A 17492-nucleotide genomic window follows, 5' to 3' on the forward strand; every position below is an offset into this window, starting at 1 on the left:
GTCCCTATTCTTGACAAGAATAGCTTCTCAAGTTTTGATAACGTCTTAGCCTATAAAATAGGCAATCTGGTTCACTGCGTAGGGTGAAAACATTAATAGGCAACACAAATTTCTCTGGGTACAATCACCAGAGTCACTGGGACAAGCAATTCTAGAAACATTCTGTCTGTTTTAGGTGGTAATGTTTGAAACAGTTCACCAATTACTGTCGAGGAATGTCCAACGTTTAACACCTTCAAAAATCATTTCAAGGGATGGTTTAGATCATCTTATATTTGTGCATATAGTTAAGTGACAATAGGGGAAATAAGTCACTGAGGTGAATTTAGAGTAATAAATGGTGTGTTTGCATGTTTGCACATTTGTCTGGACATGTGTATAGATATACAGCTGTGTAAGATGCTTGGTTATTCTGAGAGTCAGCTCCTCTAAGAATAGAATAACATTTATTTTTGTCATTGCAGTTGTACATTCCAACGAAATTGTCCTCTGCATTTAACCCATCCATTAGGGAGCAGTGGGCTTCCATTGTGCGGCCCCCAGGGAGCATTCAGCGGCTAAGGGTCTTGCTCAGAGTCCAAGAGTGGCAGGCTGTGAGATTCGAACCATTTGTGGCCTCTCTGGGATGTAACTGCCCTGGTCACTAGCCACTAGGCCACCACTCCACTAAGTCTGAGGTGTAAGGATAATGATTATTGATTAATTAATATTCATCAAGAATTATAATTCAAAATCATAATTTGAAAAAAATGTATTTCTTAACCAAAAATAATTACTTACGAATAGAAATCAGAGATATCCTCTGGTGTTGTGATTATGGGCTCAAAGCTCTTTAATAATTACAAATTATTAACCAAAACCACCAACTGTCACTGTTTATTCAACCACTTCACCGAAGGTGGGGGAACTTCGACCTTGTTTTGACAGATAAATCACTCTTGCACGAAATAAATACAAAGGCTTCTCTTAATTATATATATGAAGATTTATTGAAGCTAAATAATCCTGATATACCATTATTCTGGTCCAAAAACCTTCCCCTAACTAACAAGCACCGTTCTACACAAAGGGAATAAAAAATGACTACCTAACAATAATAATAAAAGAAAAACATATATGCGCATTTAGTGTCTATGAAGATCAAACCAGCAGTTTTATGGACAAAATGTGTAATTTGGGTTAAATGGAAAGAAATCCTCCTGGTGTTGATGTCTCGATAGCAGCGATCAGCTGATAAAACGGTGGGGCCACGCCCCTTTAGCCACAACCAGCTGATCGCCCCAAATCTTGACAAAGGATCATAAAACTCTGAGGCAGGAACTCAGTGGAAAATCTCCAGCAATAAAACTGGATCAAAGAGTGGTCGGACGAGGCCCAGACCGCAGTTGCTTTGAATGGAAAACTTTTAAAAATCCAACTTCTAACTCCTGGCTGATTTGGGATCAGCCAGACAAACATTAACCACACACAATTCAGCAGCGCTTACCAAAATCAAATCAAAATCAAAACACAGCTCAGCATAACATAATTCAATCAGTATTGCATGCAACAAGTTAATACCTGAGATTAACTACTGGTGATCCTACATCACCTTAACTGCCTCATCCTGCCCAGACCTCTAAATGCATCTATCTAGTTTAATATGAAAAGAACGAAATTACTTGAAGTTGATTTCTGCTCTCCACCGGTTGAGGATGGATCAGGTCTGAAGAAAAAGGAGGGGAGGGGGACCATGCGTCCGTGATCAAATTAGAGAAAAAAACAGTAATTTCTCATCCGTCCAGGAAGGGAAAAGATGAACCGTTAGTCGACTGCATTACACAAGGAGGAAAACTCATCTCCTTGGACATAGAACCTCTGTGGGTTTCCACCTGCGCTGGGTGTGGCGTGGTCTTTGATCGGTGAATAAATCCTCTGATCTTCTCGTCTCAGACAGATTTCCAGCTGTCAAGCTCTTCCAGGAATGGCCTTATGGAGCAATAGTTCGCCTGCGAGCTTTTGTCTCTCCAGATATGCAGCTCCGTTGCGCTGTCCTGTGAGACAGGCGGGAAATGGCCACGAAACTCTGCATGTCAGCCGGTTTCCAGTGACGTCAGAGCTGCGACGTCTGTTGAGCTGCGTGTGTCAAAATGTGCAACCAAAATGGATGGCTCCAACAGAGGCCATGGTTCTTGACTAGAGTGATGGAAGGATGGAGAGGGAGATGGACAGATGGACTGGAGGTTTATCTGCAGTAATGAAGGTGCAGCTGTTGTGGTAAACAAAGAGCTGAGGCAAAAAGCAAAGCTCTCGATATACCGGTCAGTCTACGTTAAAACCTTCACCTATGGTCATGAGATATGGATCATGACCGAAAGAATAAGATCCCGCTCTCTCTTTCTTGCCTCTGTTTTTGTCTCTTTCGTTTCTATCTCTGTGTCTTTTGCATTTGAAATACCGTATTTTCCGCACTATAAGGCGCACTGGATTATAAGGCGCACCTTCAATGAATGACCTATTTTAGAACTTTTTTCATATATAGGGCGCACCGGATTATAAGGCGCATAGAATAGAAGCTACTGCAGTCAAACGTTTGACTGGGGTTGCGTTATGCATCCACTAGATGGAGCTGTGCTAAAGAGAATGTCAACAAAACAGTCAGATAAGTCAGTCAGTCAAACTTTATTAATACACTACAAACCAGCGTTCTGATAACTCCATTCACTCTCATGGTAAGGTCTCCTCTACATAGAATTATATTGAATAGAGCCAACCGCACGTTAGGAATGCATTGGAGTCTATGAAGTTGAAGTTGAAATCAAACGTTAGTTAAAACGTGAAAGGGAACTTTTCCCTGATTCAGTAAACACGTAAAAGAAACAGTTTGATGCACTAAATCAAACGTTAGTACATTCACAATATAGTAGCGTTAACTGTTGAATTCTCTCGCTGCTGCTCTATTCCCATGTTCGACTGCGTAGCTGACAGCCTTGAGTTTGAACTCAGCATCGTAAGCGTGTCTCTTGAAAGGTGCCATTTTGGGGTTGTTATACACACACAAGTGGTGTTGGACTAGGAGTAAGCACAGTACAGGTGTTTACCGCTATTACTTCGGCGACGCCCCTGACTACGGTAGCCGTAATGCTGCAAGCGGTGCGGCTTTGTAGTTTACCAGTCGTACTGAAACATTTTGACAGAGCGCCGTGTACAACCAGTATGGATCAACCAATTAACCAATTGATCCATATATAAGGCGCTCCGGATTACAAGGCGCACTGTCATTTTTTGAGAAAATTAATGGTTTTTAAGTGCGCCTTATAGTGCGGAAAATACGGTAATCCCAAAGCAGTTTCTAATAAAATGCTTTTATAAATATTAAGTGGAGCATTACAGCATTAGCCATAAATCTTTTAGGCTTCTTCTTGTTAGGAATAACCTTTATTATTATGCTCATAGCTGTTTTTCCCATTTATACCATAGTGATATAAACCATAAGTTCTAATGTTTCCCTTTTGTTAGAATAGGATAAGAATGCTCATCGACACATATTACAAGGATAAATGGCCCAAGGGCTGTCATGAACGACCTGAGGCTGGGGCACTGGGTTTGATAATGGAGCAGCCGGTTTAACTGGTTTTATTAGGATGCCACAGCACACTTAGATTAAGGATGGACACCCGCTACTACACAACATACCAGATAGACACCACAATGGTGACACATAGACCCGGTCTACGTGGGCCGGGTCCTTCGTCGACCGCTAAAACCATGGAGGCCAGAAGTGAGCAGCTGCGAATTGGGACGGTCTAGCCTCACCGCCGGGAAGGCTGGCGACGCAAACTCTGAACATGTCGGAGCACGTTTGAAGTTAAGCGATGGGTATGTCCCAATACAGGGGCTGGAACTGGGACATATTTGTCGGTTGCATTCGAAGGAGTCTCGGAAGGATTCGTGAATTGGGACAGCCTTCGTCGCCGCGCTGTGACGTAATCGGCCTACAAATACGGCCTTCGAAGGATCCAACCCCTGAATTGGGACATACCCTAAGGCCCTGTCCCAATACCCGCACTTCCACCCTTGTGTCCCTGAATTGCGCGTTCCCGTTGATGGGTTCGAGTGCGTAATGTGTCCCAATTCTCCAGAGTGGTCCTTAGCCCCGCCCCCTTTGTGCCCCACATCCGCCTTTCGGCGAAGCCCGCATTGAAGCGGACTTCGCCGAAGTATATTACCCACAATTCACTGCTGCAGATGACGTTCTGAGCAAAAACCAATCACAACCGTCAACGTAACCAGCCATCAAATCAGAATAATAAGAACTGCGTAAACTTTAGACAGCAAGCCAACAAATATTTTTTTACTGGTTTTCCAGGTTCAACATTGTAAGAAACCACTGGGTTCAGAGTGAGTCTGGGCAGTCAGTAGGCCATAACACCGAAGTTACCTTTCAAACAAACACTGGTGCGGCAAGAGTCTGGTGTATAAGCCTCCTTCGCTCCCTGCACTTTCTTCTCCTCAAAACAATTGCTTGTTGCAGTTTTAAATAGTTTTTTTAGCAGCAAGACTGTGAAAACAGCGCTGGTTCCCGCCCTTTTTGATGTTGCAGTTACGGTGCAGAGGTGCAAGTTGATGACGTAACCCCTACTGTCCCAATTATCCTATTTTGCACGCTGGTAACCTGCGCACTTCAACCCCTACATGCACTTGTACAAAGTACACCCTTCATAGAGGGGCGTAGGGTGTAGAGTGAGTATTGGGACAGTCTACTGATAATCACTGAGGGAGGGCACATCCATGGCATTGGAGTGCCAGATATAAAACATATGTGATCTTCTTTTGAGGCTCTTTCGTCAAACTTTCACAGACGCCGACGGTCCGAGACGAGAGCCTCAGCGCTGATCTCTGTCATCATTCCTCTGCCTAATTTAGATTAAAGGAGCTGAAAGTTAGAAACTGGTTGAGAGTCGTTCCTTTAAGAGTCAGAGTTAGATAGAGTCGGTGATCGCTTCTGGGGACCAAGGACCGGAAGAGCTCCGAGACGTCTGACCGCCAACAGTGTGCGGTAGCTCGGACATTCTCACTCAGGTAAAAAAGAAAGAAAAAGATTTAGATCCCGTTTACAAACAGCTGAAAAGTACTTCCTCCAGGGGGTGGCTTGACTCAGCCTACATAGGGTGAAAAGCTGTCATCTGGTGGGTTATTTCTCACTTTGACACGTTTCTGTGTTCAAGAAGAGCAGGAAATAAAGTCATGTTTCCTCATTTGAACAGCGATACGAAGTGGAAATGCCCATTCTATGTTTATAAGCTGATTCTATGTTGTTACCAGTAATGTCCAGCAGAGGATGCTGTAGCCTAGTTCGTAACGAGCTGTGACTTTAAAAAAAAAACGGAAAGGAAGAAGGTAAAAAAGTTTTGCTAGTCTCCTGTCAGTCAGTACTTGAGGCTGAATTATCCTGCAGACTAGAGGAAGAGGAGGATGTGCTTCATCTTTGTGACTCTGAACTAGTAGGGCACGTTCGTCAGAAAACACCTCAAGGCTTCATAGCGGCACAACACGGACTTTACCAGCATAAACATTTTGCATCCCTTGGACAGCGGAGCGAGGTACATGTTTAAAGTTGTATTACTTTGTGAAGTCTGCACTTATGTAATGTATCTATGTTTTGTGTCAAACAAAAGCACCTAAGCAGATGTATTTTATTTTTATGTTTAGTTTTCACGGTGTATTTTGGTACATTCCAACTTGGTTTCGGATGAAGTAAATGTGACTACTGCTCCCGTCGAAGCTCTCCTTGTGTTTTTGGTTCTGAGGGATCGCTACACAAAGCCATGGCTGCAGTCATTCTCCTGCTTGTCGTGTCTCTGCTGGGTTCAGTCGAAGGTAAAATGTACATTATCTCTTATAAACAAGGTCTAATTGCATCACCTAACACTTGGTTGTGTTGCAGAGACATAAATTTATAGTATGACCTCAGTGAAACAACTCAGTAACTGATGCTAAGGTTTCGAAACAGGAAGCTATCATAATTTTTTGTCAACATAAAATGAAAAGCAGGATTATCTGTTTAAGAACTGATAATTAAACACATCAGCTCCTAAAAAAGATAGGAGGTTTAAATGGTAAATGCGAAGATTATATGATAATAAAGTGGTTTGCACTGCTGCTCTACCTACACTCTGGATTGAGTGCACATTTTTAAGAAAGTGTGATTATTCCAGAAGACCAGTACAAAAACTATCTATAATGCAGAAATGTTTTGTTGTTGCCTAAACAATCATGGGGAAGACAGCTGATCTGATATCTGTCCAACAGACAGTCCCTTACACCCTCCACAAAGAACAGCAAGCCACAAAAGGTCATTGCTAATGAAGGTAGCTGTCCATAGGGGGCTGTATCCATACAAATTAATGTAAAGTATTATAGAAGACAAAGCTGTGGTCTTAAAATAAAAAAGCAACAGGGTTAACTGCAGCCATCAGAGAATTGTAAAGCAAAGCTTATTAAAGGGTTTGGTGAAGATTAGCAAGGCGTGGACTGCAGCTGGAGAATGACCTTTAGGAGCTACCACACACAGACGTATCCTGGACAGACAACTGTCCCATACTGTGCTTGATTGGCCTGCAAACATGCCTGACTTGAACCCACTATTGTCAAGAGAAAGATGAGACACCAGAACTAATGATGCAGATGACCCAAAGGCTGCTATCAAAGCAACCTGGGCTGCCAGTACACCTCAGCAGAACCACAAGACGATCACCTCTATGTCGCACTGATGGAGTTAATCCCACAAAAAGAGCCCCAACCAAGTATTGAGCGCATATAGAATCCATTTGGTTGGTATACTTCTCAATAGGTCAACATTTCTGTATTAAAAATAAAATTTTTAAAACCTGGTCCTATATAATATTTTGTCTGAAACTTAATTTTTTAAGATGCTTTAGTATTTTTACATGGGTCTATAAATTAAAAAAGAATAAATTCCCATAAAACAATAAACACTTAAAAGCACATTTCTAACTAAATAAAGCAAGTAAACAAAAATTAAACAACAACATTAAATCCCAAACAGGATGACAACACGCACCAGTTCTGCCCCAGCAAGCACAAAAAATAATAGGAAGTAAAAAATAAATACATTTTAAAAGACGTAGATTTGCAACAATGAACATTGCAATTTGTCTCAAATCAAAAATAGGTTGTTCAGCAGTAAATCAACTTTCCCTAAAAAATAATAAAACTTAAACTTCTCATTTCATATCAACTGAATCTTAGTTTTGTTTCAGTAGGATACAAAACTCTACTTTATAAATAAAAGTATTACTATCTTTTTTTGTTCTGTACTAATATATTAAAAATATTGCAAAATATGACTAAATATTGAACACAGATAAAAAGTTTAGTCTTTAGACTTTTATCATTCAACTGCACATTCACAATGTACATTTTAGCAAGATTTTGTTGCTAGGCTCCCAATAAAAACACAGGAAAACAAGTAAAAGCATGGCAGTATAAATATAAGGAAGGAATGTGGCAAATATATATATATATATATATATATATATATATATATATATATATATATATATGAATTTACTTAATAAGACAAGATCTAAGTCGCCCCTGTGAGGCATTTTCAAACCATTTTAAGCTTCAATTAATTTATTGTTGCTTCCTTTCTTAAAATGGCAGACATGTTAATTGGTTATGAGAACCAGGGTAGGGTTTGGTGCTGACCACAGCTTTCTGCGCAGCCTTAAAATGTTTTATACAGGAAGACGGTTTTCTTTCATTATAAAAATATAACTGAATTGTGTTCTTTCAGGTTCTGACCTTAGATATGTGGCGCCTGGATCGGACCTGCGGCTGGATGTAAACCAATCTGCAGTTGGCGCCAAAGATGATTTTATTTGGAAATTTAATACCACTCATAGCATTTTAAAATTCAAATCTTCCAGTAACACTATATTCCACAAAATGTATAAAGATAGAGCTGAGTTTTTGCACAAAACTACTCTTTGCTATTAAGAAATGTGCAACACAGTGACAGTGGAGACTATAAGGCAGTAGCAAGTGGAGAGGAAGACATCACTGTAGCTGAATACACAGTCAGAGTCCAAGGTAAGTTTCTTCTTGTTTGTTTCCTGTTTTGAAATGATTGCTAAATGTTTTTATAGTTTTAAAATCAATCACACCTTCTCTTTCTCAGACCGTGTGTCTGCTGTGAAACTAACAGTGACCCCAAATGACCCCTACTGGTGTAACTTCACCGCGACGTGTAGAACAGTAGATTCTCTAATTAGTGGAACTTTTCACTGTGCCAACCAAACCTGCCATTTACTAAAGCAAACAGACTTGAAGAACTCCTCCATGTTAGTCTACGTAGATGAAAGCTCCATCATCTGTAACCATAGCAACCATGTGAGCTGGGAACAGGATGCAGAGGCTGTTGATTGTTTCTGTGAGAAAGAAACAGGTAAGATTTAAGGAAAATATTCTGGTACTTTTTAACTTAGATATTTTACATCTTTAGATATTTTACATTAAAACCTAAAATAATTCAGCATTATTATGAGTGGCTAATGCTAACACTTACCCTAACCTTAATCTGGAGAGATTATATATATACAGTACAGACCAAAAGTTTGGACACACCTTCTCATTCAAAGAGTTTTCTTTATTTTCATGACTATGAATATTGTAGCTTCACACTGAAGGCATCAAAACTATGAATTAACACATGTGGAATTATATACTGAACAAAAAAGTGTGAAACAACTGAAAATATGTCTTATATTCTAGGTTATTCAAAGTAGCCACCTTTTGCTTTGATTACTGCTCCGCACACTCTTGGTATTCTGTTGATGAGCTTCAAGAGGTAGTCACCTGAAATGGTTTTCACTTCAGATTTAATAAGTGGAATTTCAAGCCTTATAAATGGGGTTGGGACTATCAGTTGTGTTGTGCAGGAGGTGGATACAGTACACAGCTGATAGTCCTACTGAATAGACTGTTAGAATGTTTATTATGGCAAGAAAAAGCAGCTAAGTAAAGAAAAACGAGTGGCCATCATTACTTTAAGAAATGAAGGTCAGTCAGTCCAAACAATTGGGAAAACTTTGAAAGTGTCCCCAAGTGCAGTCGCAAAAACCATCAAGCGCTACAAAGAAACTGACTCACATGAGGACCGCCCCAGGAAAGGAAGACCAAGAGTCACCTCTGCTGCGGACGATAAGTTCATCCGAGTCATCAGCCTCAGAAATCGCAGGTTAACAGCAGCTCAGATTAGAGAACAGGTCAATGCCACACAGAGTTCTAGCAGCAGACACATCTCTAGAACAACTGTTAAGAGGAGACTGTGTGAATCAGGCCTTCATGGTAAAATAGCTGCCAGGAAACCACTGCTGAGGACAGGCAACAAGCAGAAGAGACTTGTTTGGGCTAAAGAACACAAGGAATGGACATTAGACCAGTGGAAATCTGTGCTTTGGTCTGATGAGTCCAAGTTTGAGATCTTTGGTTCCAACCACCGTGTCTTTGTGCGGCGCAGAAGAGGTGAACGGATGGAGTCTACATGCCTGGTTCCCACCGTGAAGCATGGAGAAGGAGGTGTGATGGTGTGGGGGTGCTTTGCTGGTGACACTGTTTGGGGATTTATTCAAAATTGAAGGCATACTGAACCAGCATGGCTACCACAGCATCTTGCAGCGGCATGCTATTCCATCCAGTTTGCGTTTAGTTGGACCATCATTTATTTTTCAACAGGACAATGATCCCAAACACACCTCCAGGCTGTGTAAGGGCTATTTGACCAAGAAGGAGAGTGATGGGGTGCTGTGCCAGATGACCTGGCCTCCACAGTCACCGGACCTGAACCCAATCGAGATGGTTTGGGGTGAGCTGGACCGCAGAGTGAAGGCAAAAGGGCCAACAAGTGCTAAGCATCTCTGGGAACTCCTTCAAGACTGTTGGAAAACCATTTCAGGTGACGACCTCTTGAAACTCATCAACAGAATGCCAAGAGTGTACGGAGCAGTAATCTAAGCAAAAGGTGGCTACTTTGAAGAACCTAGAATATAAGACATATTTTCAGTTGTTTTGTAGGAGAGTGCAGTCTTATCACTGAGCTAAGATAATAAGCACAGATCTCAGAGAAATCTCTCATCAAGCAGCCCTCACGGGGGGAACTCACTCATGCCAATGCCAAACGTCGGTTTCAATGGTGCAAGAAGCGCAAATCTTGGGCTGTGGACAATGTGAAACATGTATTGTTCTCTGATGAGTCCACCTTTACTGGTTTCCCCACATCCTAGAGAGTTACGGTGTGGAGAAGCCCCAAAGAAGCGTACCACCCAGACTGTTGCATGCCCAGAGTGAAGCATGGGGGTGGATCAGTGATGGTTTGGGCTGCCGTATCATGGCATTCCCTTGGCCCAATATTTGTGCTAGATGGGCGCGTCACTGCCAAGGACTACCGAACCATTCTTGAGGACCATGTGCATCCAATGGTTCAAACATTGTATCCTGAAGGCGGTGCCGTGTATCAGGATGACAATGCACCAATACACACAGCAAGACTGGTGAAAGATTGGTTTGATGAACATGAAAGTGAAGTTGAACATCTCCCATGGCCTGCACAGTCACCACATCTAAATATTATTGAGCCACTTTGGGGTGTTTTGGAGGAGCGGGTCAGGAAACGTTTTCCTCCACCAGTATCACGTAGTGACCTGGCCACTATCCTGCAAGAAGAATGGCTTAAAATCCCTCTGACCACTGTGCAGGACTTGTATATGTCATTCCCAAGACGAATTGACGCTGTATTGGCCGCAAAAGGAGACCCTACACCATATTAATAAATTATTGTGGTCTAAAACCATACACAGACTAGGTGGTAAATCGGGGGGAAGTGCCTTGCCCAGGAGCTAATCGACATGTGGTGAAGCTAACAGTAACTCCCAGTGACTCGAGCTTCTGTAACCTCACTTCGACGTGTAAAACAGCGGATTCTCTAATTAGCACAGTTTGTGAGTGTTACAACCAAACATGTAATTTACTGAAACAAACAGACTTGAAGGACTCCTCCCTTGTTATATTCGTGCATCAAACCTTTATCATTTATAACCATAGCAACCTAATAAGCTTGGAAATGGATGTAGAAGACATCGAATCTTACTGTGATAAACCAGTTAAGATTTATTGAAAAGAGGAATGTTACATTTAGTTTAAAGTATTGACAATTTTAATATTTAACAGAGCAAACCTTTAAATAATGAAGGCTCATCAAACAAAAATAAAAATTGACTTATTTGAAGTTTTTAAAGGAAACTAATTTGCTCCTGCTATGAACAACTTTCATGTGGTTTTCCTGAGAATGGAAATATAGTATAAAGTGAAGTAAATATGGGAGAAAATACTAACAAGCTATGCTGAAATATTAAAAAACAGCCCTGTTTTACTTGTAGGAAATTCTGTTTCTGTGCATTATCTACTGATAGGAAATATGTTCAGGTACAGAGGTGGAAGAAAAGGAGCTTTTCCGCATCCACAGAAAGCTCCTGAACTCACAGAAGAAACTGATTTTATCTGTATAACTAGATCACTAACATTTAAATATCATTATTATTAACCATAAAAAAGAATGTCTTAATTTTTCACTGCAACATTACTCTCAGGTATGTAAAAAAATTGGTTTAGGTGAAAATCAATCATCTGGCATTAAATATTATCTATAAAGCAATACTTTGTGATGTAGATAGAATAGTGGTGTCCCTTTTCTAATAATTCTTTAAAGGTTAAAACACATCCAACGTATATAAACACTGACATACATGCAGTCTCTTTAAACATGATGTAAAACATTGATCTACTAATAAAAACTGAATTCCAGTCAGTGAAGTCGTTCAGTGGTTACAGACTTTTTTCTGTTTCTGACAGAAATACTTGATTTCGTTATAAAATCCAAACCTGTTGATAGAAGGAGGTAATCCTGATGAGAATCAGAATAAGCTTTATTGCCAAGTTTGTGCACACAAACAAGGAATTTGACGCACTTTACTCTCGGTAAGGATTTCCAATTTAGAAAAATATCACATTTTTTCCATTTTTAGTTTTTTTGCATAAAAAATAAAAATTGATTAACGTCAGTATTGGTGGCAAAGTTTTGACACTTTCAGGCATGAATAATACCCACTGCGAAAAATTCCAGTTTGCATATAAGATGGAAAAAAATAATTTCTGTTATAGATTAGATGCTAAAACTGATTTTCACAGGTTAAGATTTCAGAAAATTCATTAATATTCTGTAGGGAATGAAGTTATTCATAGAATTAATTAAAAATAGTTGTAATAATATGTTACTAAATAATATTTATGTATTGACACTCTTCTATTTCCAGTCAAATTTCAGCCATTATGTCTAATTTAATGTCATGTGAACATTTGTCTTTACAGCTCACAACAGAACCACTGCAATTGTCAGCATTGTAAGGATAACCTTGGTGGCATTACTGGTTGTGGTTGGTACTTTAACTGTCAGTATATTAACATGTAAGTCTTAGTGTTTTTATTTATTTGTAACAGGAATTTCCCTTAATTCTTGTTTACAACTGAAAGAAAAATCCTACTTTTTCTTTTGTAATATTATCTTATGGAGAACTTGTATTATTTACAGATTCTAAAAAAAAACAGACATGTATGCCATATTTCAATTTAATTGTTGGACTAAGAAAGATCTTGTTTCACTTGCCTTTAAAATATCTGGAACACTGTAAGTTGACAGAAAATAAGGATAAAAAAGAAAATGGGAATAAAACTATTTCATGTTTATTGTTTATTTGTCATTTAAAAATCTCTGAAAATTTTACCTGAAGAGTTTTCTGAATCTGCAGAACATTAAAATGTCGAGGTCAACTTTCTTTTATATTCTGTGGAGGTCAAGGAGGAGCTGCTTTTTTATTGTTTACAAAGTGATGCACGGTCAAACTTGGAGATAATTTCATAATTCTTTCTGCTGCTTTTCAAATTGCTAATTTATTGTTCTAAAATGCATTCTCTGTATTTACTTATGCTAGCTATCAAAGAACTTATTGTTTAAAAACTGAGGGTTTTTATTTGCTCATCATCTAAATAATTTACTGAAACCATCAGGAGTCATTGTGATTTTAATAAATGCTATGCTCCCCGTTCCTGAGTGTTGCTAAAACATTTCATTTGTTTGAGAAGCATCAACACAAGAAGGAAAATCCTGCACTGTTAAGACAAGTGAATAGTTAAACCAGCTCAAGATAAACAACCAATATTTTTTTGTTTGTTTTCTAGGTAAAAAGAAAAGCAAACTATTGGAAACGGTGTATGAGGTTCCTCCTCCACAGGTGAGCAGCAAGTTCTTTCTCTAAAGATAAGCTGGACAATTTACAAATTAAACTAATCAGCAAAGATTTTGCAAGCAAAATAAAATAAATAAATAAATAAAATCATTGGAAAGAAACAACCAAGGCCCCTAATCTCCCATTTAGAAAATTAGTACAAAAACTCATTAGGTTTTGCAGTCTGTCCCACTCCATCTTTTCCTAATGCAACATCAGCAGCTTTCCACCCTGTCTGGTCATCAGGTTTCTGCTTTATTCTCATCATGGTTCATTCTTTTGTTCTAAAGTCTTGGTACAAACTTATATTTTTCACATATGTTGTTTGAGTTCTAACAATTGCAAACTGGATTTTCACAACATGCCAGGTAGAGCGGATATGAATACTGACATATGTTTAAACCTCTTTCATGACATCACACCAGGTCCATCAGAGAGATTCAAAGACCTTCCAACAAATGGAGCAAAGCTTCTAGATGCAGTTTCATCCACCATCTCAAAAAGACAAACATGATGCTTTTGCAAAAACTGAAATTGCTTTATTTCTCATTTAACATATTTAAGCTGTTTGTAGTGAATGTTGGACCTTTGGAAATTTAAATAATGGCTGTTCAATCAGACATGTATATTACGTTTTAATTTGTTAACTCTTGCAATCCTTTTAAATTTGCCACTTTTCAGCCTTGAGAAGCTTCCATGACGAACAAGTGGATTTATTATGTCCAATAAAAGTCAGTATTTTTGCTTTTAAAGAGATTTTGCATGTTGTCCTTGATCCATAGTAAGGAATTAATGCTTCTTATAAAAGTGCAATGATGTACCGTATGTAAAATGTTTATGTAAAAATAAACTTTGCAGAAAGTTTTTTAACAATTGATGTTGTGTTAGTCTCCCATATCTTTAAATTCTCTCATAGTGTTATTTTACTGCAAGACATACGATGCTTTGGAGCTTCTCCACACCGTAACTCTCCCGGATGTGGGGAAAACCGTAAAGGTGGACTCATCAGAGAACAATACATGTTTCATATTGTCCACAGCCCAAGATTTGCGCTCCTTGCACCATTGAAACCGACGTTTGGCATTGGCATGAGTGAGTTCCCCCCGTGAGGGCTGTTTGATGAGAGATTTCTCTGAGTTGTGGGCTTATTATCTTAGCTCAGTGATAAGACCGCACTCTCCTACAAAACAACTGAAAATATGTCTTATACATAGAGCCCCACCACTGTGGTGTACATAGATTTTGCACAGTTACAAAAATGTAAAAGAGGTTCATAGGAATGTTTTCTTCTGCAGTAAACTATTTTACGTTAATGAAAGAATAATAAGACTAATTAGTGTGAGCAGCCAATGACAACAAAACAGCATGATTTAATTTATATAGATCCTCACACAGCTTTTAAAGAACATAAGAAAATACACATTGTTTATATGTGTATATATACACCTTCTCATTCAAAGAGTTGTCTTTATTTTCATGACTATGAATATTGTAGCTTCACACTGAAGGCATCAAAACTATGAATTAACACATGTAGAATTATATACTGAACAAAAAAGTGTGAAACAACTGAAAATATGTCTTATATTCTAGGTTCTTCAAAGTAGCCACCTTTTGCTTTGATTACTGCTCCGCACACTCTTGGTATTCTGTTGATGAGCTTCAAGAGGTCGTCACCTGAAATGGTTTTTCCAACAGTCTTGAAGGAGTTCCCAGAGATGCTTAGCACTTGTTGGCCCTTTTGCCTTCACTCTGCGGTCCAGTTCACCCCAAAGCTTCCCCGCGACCCACTATGGAATAAGCGGTAGAAAATGACTGACTGACTGACAAACTGAAATTAAAAACTATTATAAATGGCTGAGAAATGAAAGTGAGATGGTTAACTTGAACAGATGGTTTTTGGGTTGTGATTTGAAGGTTGTAGTAAGTAGTAAGTGTCCAGAGTTTGATGTTTTATGGCTCCAGAAAAATGATGTAGACCAGATTTAATCCTTTGATTAATGCTAATCATAGCTTTTGGTTTTTTATTCTTTAATTATACGCCCCAACAGCCATTGGTAGACAGGAATTCCCTTTTTGCAGCCTTCTCAAAAAAGGCAATACTCCAAAAATAGCCACACCCATGATCCCATGTTTGGCCTGTTACATCTGTCCAAATTAAAAAATGATTTACTCTGAACAGAAGTGTTGAAGTTTGTTGATCTGAAATAATATGTAGAACTTCTGGAAAGTTTGAAGAGTTTTGGTTTTGATAAACTCCTCCTAATGAATTTTCCTCAGGAAGATAAAACCTGTCATGATCACATGGGTCAGTTTTCTCTCTAAAGTCAGACCTTTTAATGTTTTTAGGGTCTGCATCAAACAACATGTGAAAACAGCAAAAAGACAAGTCTTATTCTAACAGCCCTTTATAGGATGAGTCCTAGTTCTGTATTACACTCCCCATTGTTTCATTTTAGTCATTATACTTTATTTGTTTTCTCTTTTTAATCCCACTTAAATTCTGTTGTCTTTGTAAATGTTCCTCCATGATAGGTAAAACACAGTATTCTTGTGTGAAAGTATATGCATAAGAGTACTTCTGGCAAATTTCTTAGTCAAAGTATCTTTATAGATTTTTCTGTAGCATTCTGTTGATAATTGTCTTGTTTGATATTGTTACAATTATAATAAACATGCACTTCCATAAATAAGTATATCTGTCCATCCCAATGCTATTTAAAAATATTGTGTAGTTTGTGATTGTGAGTTACAATCATGCAATTAATAGTAAATAATATTTAATTAATTAAATATTATAATTGATTGACAGGCCTACTTGCAGCTGAACATGGTAGGATATTGTAAATTTGACAGGCGTTTCCCAAGTTTAGTAAATGTTCTATGCCGACATTTTCAAGAGGTTCATGTGCTGACGGCGACATCTGCTGGTGATTGTGTTATTTACAGCTATGTAGATTTTTCTTCCTTCATATGCAGAATTTTCAAATTATGTACAGAATTATTATATTGTGCGCCACTAATTCTTGTGTATAAAGGTAAAATTGTTTTGAAGTTGATCATGTACCAGAGATTTACACATAGACCTACATTATCCTATAATTAATGTATTGCAAAGGTTTTCTAATTTCCCCTCGGGGATCAATAAAGTATCTTTGAATTGAATTGAATTGAATTTTCGTACCATGATTCCAAACGGTATTTCAATATAGAATCAGAGTATTTTTTCTTGTATTTCTGAATGCAGCATAAATGCTTAGATAAACGGAAGGAGGAACTCAAGCCCAGGAGGAAGATTCAGATCAACCATCCAACCTGCAGTTCAGCAACACAAGATCAACCACCAGCCAGCAGGTCTGTAGACTCTGCAACAGCACCCATCCACCAATCATCAACTAGATCAGCTACAGATACAACTTCGACACACAACCACCACTTCTGAAGGGAAAGTGAGTCCTGTCACTGAGAGGCCAGCAGCAGGTTACACTGTAGAGAGATGTGCCCCTTCCAACTGATCCTGCTCTATGGCCAGCATATATTTTAGATGCTGATTGTGTGGAAATTGTGCAGAGAAGCCCTTTTAAAGTCAGCCCTGATTTTAATTTTCCAAAGGAACCCAATGACAGTGCATTTCAAACCAGCTCCAGTTTTGAACTGGGTAGTGTATTCTCTACAGAACATTGCTGTGTTCTGCTTTACATGCAAGCTTTTTAGTATAAAGGACATAAAGCTGACTGCAGAGGACTGCAGTGATTGGTCAAACATCTGCAGCAGTTTGAGGGGTCATGAGTGAAGCCAAGACCATACACAGTGCATGCCTAAATGGAAAGAACTGGACACATGGCTAAAGACAGGCATGGCAATAGATCAACATGAGATAACAATACTAAAGACAGAAAAGAAAAGGTGGAAAGATGTTCTCTGGCCTCAATAAATTTGTCTTTTAGGGGCTGTTCTGACTGTCTTTATGAGCCAAACAATGGCAACTTCTTGAAGGAAGTAGAGCTTATGGCAATATATGAGCCTGTCATGGAGCATCACTTGGTCAAAATAAAAGATGAAAGTTCCCACACACAACGCCTCGGTCATGAGACACAAGAGAAGCTAATTCAGATCATCTCCTGAGAAACATTACATACCATTGTGAAA

At 38.9% G+C, this 17492-nt stretch overlaps 1 protein-coding gene across 6 annotated transcripts in view; it reads left to right on the forward strand.

The window, feature by feature from the left end:
• The window catches only part of LOC124869860, a 39642-nt gene that overhangs the window by 12185 nt on the left and 9965 nt on the right, over window positions 1-17492 (forward strand). The window contains exons 1-8 of one of the 6 annotated variants that reach the window (XM_047368030.1): window positions 5001-5061; window positions 5438-5582; window positions 5692-5859; window positions 7802-8097; window positions 8186-8452; window positions 12430-12525; window positions 13297-13349; window positions 16591-16697. In XM_047368030.1, the coding sequence (XP_047223986.1) occupies window positions 8347-8452; window positions 12430-12525; window positions 13297-13349; window positions 16591-16697 (362 nt within the window). In that variant the 5' untranslated portion in view covers window positions 5001-5061; window positions 5438-5582; window positions 5692-5859; window positions 7802-8097; window positions 8186-8346. Of the gene's footprint in view, window positions 1-4715; window positions 5583-5691; window positions 5860-7801; window positions 8098-8185; window positions 8453-12429; window positions 12526-13296; window positions 13350-13768; window positions 14221-16590; window positions 16698-17492 lie in introns of those variants that run through there. The other 5 variants (XM_047368029.1, XR_007038674.1, XR_007038675.1 and 2 more) reach the window with 5 other exon arrangements.

The sequence above is a fragment of the Girardinichthys multiradiatus genome, chromosome 6, assembly GCF_021462225.1.
Source record: "Girardinichthys multiradiatus isolate DD_20200921_A chromosome 6, DD_fGirMul_XY1, whole genome shotgun sequence".
In the NCBI taxonomy this organism is placed as follows: Eukaryota; Metazoa; Chordata; class Actinopteri; order Cyprinodontiformes; family Goodeidae; genus Girardinichthys; species Girardinichthys multiradiatus.